Below are 12,325 nucleotides of genomic sequence, written 5' to 3'. Positions count from 1 at the left end.
TCGTCAAAAAATTAGGCGTAAAGCAAAAATTGATATTTCATATGGTTTTATGATAGATAAGCATTATATTCCCACTCATTATATTCGTAAATTTTGAGGGTTATCCTTCGCTTTTAAGATCATTGAATTTGATTTTTAGATAAAATAGTTATATATTAGAAAATAATATGAGTTTATATGATATTATTTTTCAGAAGATTTCATTCTATATGCCTATGAAAAGTACTCTCAAAACTAACTTTTTCCTAATTATAATTAAATCTAGAATATTGTATTATGCTTAGTATTATTTCATTTTTCTCATTCAATTTAGAATTTACAAATGTCAAAAAATTGAGAGCTGCCACTTTTGATGAATTTCTGTTTATTACATCATTGCACTTGTTTGTAGCCCCTGAATGTAATATATAAATATTATTTTAAATAATTGTCACCCAAATAAATTTTATTGGACGATGTAATTTTCGAGGTTTCGATTAAGCCGGGGATAGACATTCTTTTGCTGAAATCGTAAAAGGCACGTTATTTTATGTGTTTGATAAACTTGATTGTTTTATTCAAAATTTTATAATTGAATACTCTCCCAATTTTGTTTGAATCCTGACCAAATTTTTTATCAAAAATGTTGCGTATGATTTTACGCCAATGATGATATCATCTATAATCATTAAAGATAAAAGATAATTGAAAGGAATAAATTGAGAGAAATTCGTTTTACCACAGAATTGCCAAATTACTTCGTTTCGAATCATAATAAAATAATAAGCGGCATTCATTAGTGGTTTTTAGCAGAAAATGTACTTTTGAGAACTTCTCTCAAAAATGATTTTAATATGATTTTAATGTTTTTTCTTGCAATTAATATTCCTTGGGCCTGTGTCGCAACGACACAGAAATACACACTACCAGCAGGTCTCTACTATGTAGAAATTCAAGGAGCCAATGGTGGTATGTCATGCAGGAAAAAAGAAACACGAGTTAATGGTGGAAATGGTGCAAAAATATCCGCTAATCTTCGAATTAAAGGTACAAAAACAGTCCAGTTCTTGGTAGGACAAATGCCACATTCAACTTGTAGAGCTGTCTGTCCAGGCGGCTATCCAGGTGGTGGAGCCGGTGGAAAAGATAAGCTCTCTGGTGTTAATGGCTACGATTATTCAGGTGGTGGTGGTGGCTATACAGAGCTAAGCCTCGCTGGTACCTCTGCTACTATATTACTAGCTGGTGGTGGTTCTGGAGGCGCCAGCTATCAAATTTGTGGCTTCGGAGGCGGAGTTGGTTATTTTGGTGGCCTGGATGGCAAAAACTCGTTCATTACTAAGAGTGATTCAGGATATACTTCTAGAAATGGCGGAGAAGGCGAAAATTCTTACTATACTCCAGGATCTGGTGGTGGTGGAGGGTGGAGAGGAGGCCCTGGAGGTGATTGGGCTGATACTTCTGACTGGAAAGCTTGTGGTTATGGTGGGTCATCCTACTATAACACTACTATGGGCGATGAGAATTGGTTTGATTCTACTCCAACAGTGACAGATGGAAGACACACCTCATATACAGGAGATGGATGTTTTAGGATCTATACTCAATACGAATGCGTTGCTAATTGTTATAATTGTGATAATGATAAAACTTGTTTGAAATGCAATTCTGGAACCAAATCTTATAATGGCCTTTGCTATACTTCTTGTTCTCAAACCCCTGTTGCAACATATGATACTGGAAGCGGAACATGTGATGTTTGCCACAGTAGCTGCAAGACCTGCAATGGAAGATATGCCAATCAATGTACTTCTTGCAAATCAGGTCAAGTTATTTGGAACGGACAATGTGTACCTGAAAGAACAGTATCTCCATCGCCTTCTGCTTCATTTGCTATGACTCCACAGTTTACAAATTCAGAAACTCCTCTCAACACACCTGAATTAACTCCAGAATATACACCAAATGACACTCCTGTTTTCACTGAGTTTGAAACGCCTTCAATTACTGCTGTAGAAACACCTCTAGTAACTCCAGAATTGACTGCATCAAATACACCATATGATACACCATCTTATACAGCAATGGAAACACCAATCGAAACACTTTCTTCAACACAGAGTATTACTCCTATTGAAACACCTTATAATACCTTACAATATACAGAATCTGAAACACCATTTGATACAGTTTATGAAACATTATCTCAAACTCAGATTGAAACACCATATCAAACAATGTTCGAAACTTTCTCAAATACACCATTTGAAACTGCCGTTGACACTCCATTCTCAACTGCAGTTGAAACGCCTGTTGATACAATATTTGAAACTTTCTCAAATACACCATTCGAAACTGCCGTTGACACTCCATTCTCAACTGTAGTTGAAACGCCTGTTGATACAGTATATGAAACTTTCTCAAATACACCATTCGAAACTGCTGTTGACACTCCATTCTCAACTGCAGTTGAAACGCCTGTTGATACAATATTTGAAACTTTCTCAAATACACCATTCGAAACTGCTGTTGACACTCCATTCTCAACTGCAGTTGAAACGCCTGTTGATACAATATTTGAAACTTTCTCAAATACACCATTTGAAACTGCCGTTGACACTCCATTCTCAACTGCAGTTGAAACGCCTGTTGATACAGTATATGAAACTTTCTCAAATACACCATTTGAAACAGCTTATATTACCCCTTCAATAACTGCAATGGAAACCCCTATCGAAACAGTATTTGAAACTTTCTCTACTACACCAATTGAAACTATGTTCGATACTCCTTATTATACATTCTCAGAGACTCCTGTTGAAACTGTATATAGCACTCCTTTCATTACTTCGAGTGAAACACCTTTTGAAACGCCATATGAAACTCTTTCAGAAAGTTTTATTGAGACTCCTTACCAAACAATATTTGAAACTCCAATGATTTCCAGAATCCGTTTTAATGCAGAAACACCAGAAAACACTCCATCTGAAACGGCAACTTCTCCTCAATCGAATGCAGATAATCACGATTCCATTGGTGGAAACGAAAATTCAAAAAAGAAACGAAATTATTTAATTATTGGCATTTGTGGTGGATTTATTTTCTTGGTGATTATTGTTTGCATTATTGTTTTTATTGTTGTGCACAATAAATCTAATGATGAATTAGATAAGTCTTCAACTGATTCTTCTTCATCAAAGCTTAGAACAGAAACTGTAATAACAACAAGTGCTCCTGACAATTCCGTGACCATTGATAATCCTCTATGGTCAACAACAGTTAATGAAGATTCATCTGATATTTTCAATCAAGATTTTGATGAAACACAAGACAGATATGGTATCTTTCTTTAAAAAAAACTTACCATGAAAACGCATTGCGGCATGTAAAAACTTTTTATTTTATTAAATATTACATATTTTTTGAGATATCAAATATATTCATTAATGGAATCAATATAAATTCGATGTGCATATGCGCTGACTTTAGGATTGAGTTCGAATCTGTAAGCAAATTCCATATAGATTTTCATCATAACATTTGCAAGATTTAAATGCTTTAGACAATTCTTTTCTAATATTTAAATATTAATGTTGACCAAATGTTTATCTGTTGCGAAAATTGGCAATAGGCAACTTGAATACAGATATATCTAGATTTTTGTGAATATGTTCCATAATAAAAAAAAATATCTTCATGTTTCTTGAGCGCTGTAAATCTCACTATTTGTGATATTGTCAATCACATTATTTCTAATAGTGTTTATTAATTGATCCTTAATTTGTGGTTAAGTGATATGTATTTTATTGCATTAAATCAAAAGAATAAGATAGAATTAATGAAATTGAATTTTAAAAATTAAAAAAATACTAAAAATAGTGAATTAAATATACAATAATTTTACTACATACGGTTCTTAGATACGTGTCCAATGATAGAAACATCATCATCGTCGATATCATTAATAAATTCAATTGGCTCGTCAACACTTGATCCGTCGTATCTGCCAATTAATTCTATCTTGTTTAGAGCGATGCATGGTGGCTCCGAATAGCAAGATTCGTATTGAATAAGTCTAACGTAGCGAGCTTTATGAGTTTCTGTAAATTTGTATGTTTTCTCTTTGCATCTTCTCATTTCGTAGTCTTTTTCGATGTTATGGATTGTTTTCCAGGTTTGATTGTCGTTTGAAATCTGCAAAGACCAGCTGAACAGGCAGCATTCGCAGCAATACATTCCCTCTTCATAGCAGCAGCATCTTGAACGATCTGAGCAGCAGCCTGATTTCAAATAATAGCCTGATATTTCCATAACTCTGTCTTTGACGCCAAGAATGAGCCATGGATGATCAGATTTAGATCTACCGCAGTTTGAGCACCAGTCGTAATTTTTCTCTATTTGATCAAAAGAATATTCTGGCTTAGTTTTTTGAATTGTTCCATTTATCCGCTGAGAAGAGGATCCACTTGCATAAAACTCAATTAAGTTATTTTTGTGAGCTGACTTTAGGATTGAGTTTGATTCTGTAAGCAAATTCTCGCAAATAAGAAAAGGAATCATTGCAAATAAAAAATTTTGAAAAAGTGTGTTCATACCTACTATTCTTGATTTCATACTTATTTGTTGCTTTGCTACTTGTAATGCTTTTATTATTGCTGTTTTGGAAGTTAAAGTTAGTGATATCAATGATGTGAAAACTAATTGATCTTCCAAATCACATTAGTAAAAGATATAACATCAGACAGGAATGAATTGAAGCTTTTGAATATGAATTTCAAAATAAATTTGAGAATCCTATCAAATCGAATAATTCTTGCCTTTCGGCAGGCAAGTTATCATACCTTGGAGTTGTCCTGTTAATGTCAGGAGCCGTATCCTTTGATATGCAAATTTCGCAATTCATTTGTATGGATATTGATCCACAAAAACTATAATACACCTGATCGGTTTCATGCATGATTGGTTGGCACATATTTAGGCAAAATATTTCATCCAAGCAAGAAATGCAAGAAATTGTTCCAAAATATTCCATCGATTTTATAATTAAGCAATAATATCTTGGCTACAGACTATCTTGATTGAGTTTATTGTATTATTATGGGAAAATATCGAAATCGAAGCATAAAATTTTGGAGAAGCTATTCGACAAGACGGAAACCAAAATTTTGGAAAAAAAAATAAAATTAAACATGCAATAATATGTAATTATTAAATACATTATTTAATTGTGACTTAATTATTGGACAAGAACTTTGCGACGATTATTTGGCAGAACCTTAAAGGACATTGCACAACTTTTTTATTAAATTTTGATTAAACATATTATATAGAATATAATGAAATCTCCACTTTTTGCCAAATAATCGTTGTGAATTGAGAGGATTCCGATAATGAAAATTTAATGATCATATATAATTATGAAACCATGACATTTAACACTACCCAAAAAGAAATGACTCAAAAAAACTAGACTGTTATGCTTCCAAAAAATTAATTGATGCATTTTCATAATATTTAATGCATTTAATAGCATATAAAGCTTTCATTCATGACAATAAAAATCAAATACCACAATTTCATACATGAAAAACACCGAAATTACTCAAATTTTGTTATATCCAAATTATATTTTATTTAATAATAGTGATAAATCATTGAAATTCATAAGTTAAGCTTTTTATATGTATGACATATTATATGCATATACGTCTTATTCAGATTCATCTTTGTGAGAGTCGACTAGCTTCTAATTTTGGTTCAATTTTTTTTCATATCGAACTTTTTCGGAAGAACTCTGCCCTATTCGATTAATTACAGAATCCTAGGCCTTTTGGGAACTAGGAAAGAGTAGTAAGAGTACTTTAAGGCAATGTTCATTACGAAATCTCTCATTCGATGAGAGACTTCGTAATGAACATTGCCCATTTCGAGCAAATTTACTCCCCTAACCCTCGGAGGTTAAGGGAGTAGTACTACAGTCAACGAGGGCAATAACGTATAACTAATATCGACAAAAGCACAGTAACTACGCAGCCTAGCTACGCTATCCTAGCAGCTAGGCTGCATAGTTATTGTGCTTCTGGCTTGCGTAACCCTCATGGAAGACCGATTGGAGATCTCTCGCCGAAATCACTTGCTGATATGGATGGAGCAGCACTATGATTGGCCAGATCAAAGGCTGCGTAGCATCCCAGCAAGTGGATAGTCGGCGGTGACTCCAGCTGTGGTCCACCATGAGATTATGGCACTTTTGTATTTTGGCGGGAAAAGTTTTTGCAAAAAATGAAAATGAAAATATATGACCACAATATGATGTTCCACGACCATTTTTAATTTTATAGAAATTTGATCGACAGAAATTGAGATACTGATATTTTCAAAAAGTTCGATATGAAAAAAAATTGAACCAATTTTGTTTTGAATGTGAAATGTCAACAAATTTTTTAACAAAAAAAGAATGTTAGAGTGTGAAAGCCAGAAATCTTTCATAAGAGTAGAGAGGAAAATAATGAAATAGAGCAATCGCAATATATCATTTTGGTTGCTAACATTTCATTCCTATTGTTTTTGAAGCATTGATTGTTTAAAATTGTGTTTTAATATGGAATTTCATCAAATAAGCATGCTTTGTAAAACGTTACATTTTCAAAATTGAAATTGGTTCTCAATAATATAAGTGAAATGAACCCTTCAAAAAATTGTAAATAATTGAAAATTTGAAATAAACTATTTCGGAAATTGACAAAATGTATAATTCTCCTAATTGGAACGTCATCATTCAAGTTTTGAGTTATATTTAATGAATTTTAACGTTTACACGGCATTATTGATGTTATCTTTATGTTTTAAAGATGAATCCAATCAAATCTGAATCAATCAAGATCTTTATAAAAATATTCCAACAAACAAAAGGTATTTATGCACATATTATATATTTGCTATTCATTTCTTTAAAATCATTTTAGAATAATCAATAAAGATGAAATTCTTCTATTGTTTGTAAACTTCAGAAAATAAATTATGAAAGAAAAAGTCAAAATAAATTAATGTATTTAAAGTCCTAGTTCTGCAGAATAAATGGATCATATTTTGGAACAATTCTAAAAGATTTTGAGTTTCGAATGAATGAAACCTCTTCAAGTCAAAACGAATTTAATGACTTGGAGGTTGATATAGATAACTATGAGAAAGTAAAACAAATTGGCCGAGGTGGTTCTGCGATTGTTTATCTTGCCCGAGATAAAAATTCAGATGAGCTTGTAGCATTGAAAGAATTTACAGGAACCATAACCAAGAAGTCAATTAAGATTATTAAACGAGAAATATCAACGCAAATTCAAATAGATCATCCTTTTGTTATTCATTTAATCGGATATTCGAATTTTGAACCATTTACAATAATAGAAGAATATGCGCCTCAAGGTACACTATTTAAATATCTTCATAGTAGTAGCAAATCACGTTTCCTTGATGCAACAAGAAAAACTATCATTGCAATGGGAATTGCACATGCGATGGCAATACTACACAGCCAAGGTTTTATCCACAGAGATCTCAAATCTACAAATATTCTTCTTGATAAATACTTTTATCCAAAAATTTGTGATTTTGGAATTTCCAGAGAAATAAAGAACGATGAAACTCTTACACGCAATGTTGGTGCTCCTCAATGGATGGCACCAGAAGTATTTACAAGCGGAAATTACAGTTTTCCATCAGATGTTTACTCATATGGATCATTATTATATGAAATATGCACAGGAACAACTCCTTGGGACTCAATTAGTATTTCTAAGATAGAGAAAGTTGTTACAGAAGGTCAAAGACCAAAAATTCCAAATAATTGTCCTAAATCTATCAAAAAATTAATAAAACGTTGCTGGGAAGATGATCCTGATTCACGTCCTACATTCAGTGAGATATACAAACAGTTCAAAGATCGACAAATCATTTTTGAAGGCTGTGATGATGGCGAAATCACATTTCTTGATCGAAAACTGAATCAAATTAATCAAAAAATGTTTTCAAATTCATCAAAACGAAAACAAACAGACACAAACAAACCTAAATCAATAGAAAATAAACAGAAAAAGAAAATCAATGAAAATAGCAGTAATTTTGTTGATTTGTCAGTTATTAAAAACACACGAGATTTCTTTTTCAGGGCAGAACTTAAAAAAGCATCAGAACATCTTATGAAAGTCCAATCTCGATCATTTTTCAAAGTTATCAAACAATTCATTTTAAAACCTGCCATGAAATCAGAGATGATTTGTTTATTCACATGTGTTTCACAAGTTATTCAAAATCAATTTCATTTTGAAACATTCATTTCTATGAAAATTCACGAGATCCTTCCATTTTCCAATGAATCTTTTATTGACTCATTATTAGATATTGTTTTGTTTATTTCAGAGAAAGATCCAACTATTTTAGTTGAAAATTATGAAAAACAGTTCAAAATCATTATGAAAATGCGACCATATAAACTAATTATCATCTTTTCACACATGAAAGATATTATTATTGGTTCTTCCATCGAAAATTTCATCATTCATTACTCAGATTTTTTTATCCGAACAGATTGTAGTCGTGAATTCATTTCTCTTATCTTTGAACTATGTCAAAACAATGAATTCATAGATGATCACAGAGAAGATGTTTTCAACATCTTCAATCGAGGACTTTCATCATCTCAATGTACAGATCTTTGTATGAATTGTCTTAGTCACTTTCACAAAACATTCGAAACAGGTTTTTCAGAAATTGATTATGATAGTTTAAGTTTATATTTAGTTGATGACGAATTTCGTTCATCTGCGTTAGATTTTGTTCTTCACATTGAAGAACTTCCACCATTACGAAATTTGATTCGTAGTTTGTTGTTTTGTTCTAAATTTGATGAACGAGGTACATTGTGTCTTCTTAATATCATTTCATTAGAAGAAGGTGCTCGTGAACTTGTTTTTTGCAAGAAGTGGATTAATCGCGACAATCCAACAATATTCGGAACACTTAAACTTGTTTTAGGTATTTTAGTTCATGATCAATTGATCTCAGATCTTCAAAAGATCGACTCATTTTGTGAATTCTTATCTCGATTGATTGATGAATGTGATGATCGAATCTTAATCCACATCTCAGTTATTTTATCCAAGTTAAATATTGATTATGAATTCACAGAAGAACTAAAGAAGAGTCAGACCGTCAATAAGATTTGTGAACGTTTATTGAGATTTGATATTCATAGTTGTGAATATTTATCATGTATTGAATGTGTTTGTACACTTTCCGGATTTCAATTTTTCTCTGAATTTTTTGACATCATTCCAAAACTTAAAGAAACACTTAATTCAGACAGCGAAAGTGTTCCTATGACTATTTATGCTATCACAACACTTTCTAAATACAAAGAATTTTCAGATATAATGAAACAGATGAAATTTGACAAATATTTCCGAATATTAATGAAAGACTCATATTACAAAGTCTATGCTAAACGATATTTCAAACACATGTCCAATTATGAGTAAAATTAATCAAAATATGTTTTCAAATTCATCAAACATAAACAAATAGACACAGAATCATTAGAAAAGAAAAATAAAAACATGTCATTTTTCGATGGTAATCAAGATTTAACTCATACAGTGACAACTAAAATATGTTACTTGCCCGAATTACTAAAAGCTCTCAATTTTTTAATGACTTTAAGCATACTTTTCCTTCCACAAGGCCGAGTATAAAGTATAAAGCAATGTATATCATAGAACATCTGCTAGGAAGTCTTATTCAGATCATTATACAAGAAAAATCATAGAATTAGGCTAATAATTTTTTATTTGATATTTATTTTTGCGGCTTAATAGATCAGCAGTGAAAACACAGATAGTACCATGACATCAAGCAATGATATATGCATTTTTCGCCATTTCAAAATCCCGAATATATTGCTTCAAGATTATTAGCATTTTGCTGAGTAAATTGGTATAATCTCATGCATAATTCTCATATTCCGGTACGCTTTACCGGTTTATCCATGCTTTTCGCAAATTTGATTTTTCTTATCAAATTCTTTCTCAAGATGCCTCTACTATAAATATAATCAATTTGATTAAATAACGTACATTTTTGTAAAATAATAAACTGCGGGACAAAATGTGTACTTCACTTTTGAAATTGAGAGGAAGCAAACAAAATATTCTATGAGATTCTCACAATTTCATATCACATGGTAGTGATACATTTTGTCCCAGGTCTAAAAAATCATTTTTATTAAATAAATAAAATAGTAATATGATATAGATATTAGATATCAGAAAATAAAAATTCTCTGTTGCGAATTTAAATTCTCTGATTTTTAAATAAAGTAAAACAGACTTTTTATCAATGAAACTACATCTACATTCGTTTCATTGCTACAAATGTAAAATGACTTCATCAAATGAAAACAATTTTTCATTGGAAATTTCGGTTTCATCGTAGTTGAAGGGGCTGAATGAGCGTAGTGATTTTCTTCTTGGATGACTTTTGAAATGTATAGTTACGATGGTAGCTTCTAATTTTTAAGAATATGCAAAGATATAACTTGATATTTTGAAGCAGGATGCTGCTCATTGTTGACGATTTTGTAACAATTCGCATTCCTCTCGTTTTGTGGCAAAATCCCTAAAATTGCAATTAAATTTAAAAAAAAATCGTCGTTTTGGTTACTATCATCGAATGCAGAATGTCACATAATATAACATCGATATTCTCGGTAAAAATATTCGTATTTGCTAATAAATTGAAGGTAAAATTAAAATTGAATCTTAATTTTCGCGAAAGTTGAGTGAGAATAACATATCAGGTTATAGTATTGTTATATGTAATGTATATGTATTATCAAATCCTCAATGTAACTTTGGATCTCTCCGCTTCCATTCAGAAGTGATGTAAATTATTCAAAATTTGAATAGTGATACATTTTGTCTCGCAGTTTATTGATTATTCGTTTGAAAATAGTTTTTTCGCCAATTCTCCATCAAGACTTCAATAAATATTTTGGTGGAAAATGTGAACATATTAAAAGCGGCACTTATTATTCAAACAGCTACTACTGCGTCGAAGACGGTTTCTTTGAAAATCTCAAAAATCGAGCAATTTATTCTTCAGGCAATTGTAAATTTCTATTTGAAGATAGTACATTTGTTAATGTATCAAATCCATCAGACTATGGTGGAGCAGTTTGTACAAAGAAAGGAGAAAACGTTCACAACCGAATTTGTTCATTCAACTGTTCTACATCAGGCTCGGGACAGTATTGTACTAGTTATTCATCCAATGGAGAACGCAAAAACTACTTTATTTAAAGTTCTATATCAAGTTCTTCAGAAACTCCAATTGGAAGTGTATCATTAGAAATTTCTAAAGGAAAACTATACTTAACTAAAACAAATATTTCATATTTTAGAACATTTTCAAATTGTGGATACCTTTTTTAGAAAGGGGAATCAGAATCAAATTCCACATATAATTCAATAATAAATAATACATCACTAGGTAATATTTGTATTAATAACAATAATTTTCCTGATAAACAATTAAAAATATATAAATGTAACATCATTAACAACTCTGTATATGATATAATTATCAACATTTATTATTGTAATCCACTAACAGTTGAAGAATGTAACATTATTGATAACTCAGGAAAAAATACTTTTTATGTATTTCATCCAAGTGATAAAACAGAAGTTATTAATTGTTACCTTCGAAATAATAATAAAACAAGAGGAAATGTTGTATTTAGTAACACTTACGACAAAGAAATAAATTTTGAAATAAAACATTATTGGACAGAATTAAGGTCGCCAAAAAAGTGCGGAAATTAAAAACCGCAGTTTGAGCACTTTCTGAGAGTCTGTTTGTCAGAAAGTATACATTTGTAAACTTTCTGACACTAAAATTTTTTAGTCCTTTCAAAGTTTTTGACATTGTCAAAAAGTATACATCGGGGCTCTCAATTTTCCTCTCAAACGGCGGTTTTTTAAAAACGCTCATTTTTTCATCGACATTATGCCAAGCAAAAAATCTTTCAGAAGAACTATTTCAAACAAATCAAAAACTTCCTTTATCAGATCCAATCAACATTATATATATTAGAGGTATCAAATATAAACGAAGATAATAAATTTGTGACTCTTATGTTAGACTTTTAAGGTGCATTAGCTGAAGAAGAAATATATCTAGAAGAGTGTTCGTCAAACTTTGTCGTATGCAATGTGTTTGTACACTTTCCGGATTTCAATTTTTCTCCGAATTTTTTGACAAAATTCAAAAACTTAAAGAAACACTTAATTCA

General features: G+C 31.2%; 3 protein-coding genes across 3 annotated transcripts, besides 1 other annotated feature; 2 read left to right on the top strand and 1 right to left on the bottom strand.

Moving 5' to 3' along the window:
- Positions 1 to 333: 333 nt before the first annotated feature.
- Positions 334 to 370: a mobile genetic element.
- Positions 371 to 842: 472 nt separating this feature from the next.
- TVAGG3_0661410 (bifunctional inhibitor/lipid-transfer protein/seed storage 2s albumin superfamily protein family) lies at positions 843 to 3,388 on the top strand (the record flags this gene model as incomplete). The annotated part of the gene is made up of 1 exon (XM_001319554.1): positions 843 to 3,332. The coding sequence occupies one exon, from the start codon at positions 843 to 845 to the stop codon at positions 3,330 to 3,332; it is 2,490 nt and encodes an 829-aa protein (XP_001319589.1).
- Positions 3,389 to 3,870: 482 nt separating this feature from the next.
- On the bottom strand, positions 3,871 to 5,133 carry TVAGG3_0661400 (galactose-binding domain-like family; the record flags this gene model as incomplete). Its single annotated transcript, XM_001319553.2, has 1 exon — positions 3,965 to 4,539. A coding segment is annotated over one exon (575 nt), but the record flags the coding sequence as incomplete, so codon positions are not given.
- A 1,897-nt stretch (positions 5,134 to 7,030) lies between these two features.
- Positions 7,031 to 11,344, top strand: TVAGG3_0661390 (protein kinase protein; the record flags this gene model as incomplete). The annotated part of the gene is made up of 1 exon (XM_001319552.1): positions 7,101 to 9,512. One exon carries the CDS (start codon positions 7,101 to 7,103, stop codon positions 9,510 to 9,512), a length of 2,412 nt encoding a protein of 803 aa, XP_001319587.1.
- Positions 11,345 to 12,325: the final 981 nt, after the last annotated feature.

This window comes from Trichomonas vaginalis, chromosome III (genome assembly GCF_026262505.1).
Source record: "Trichomonas vaginalis G3 chromosome III, whole genome shotgun sequence".
NCBI classification, from domain to species: domain Eukaryota; phylum Parabasalia; order Trichomonadida; family Trichomonadidae; genus Trichomonas; species Trichomonas vaginalis.
This window is presented reverse-complemented; position numbering and strand designations above follow the sequence as displayed.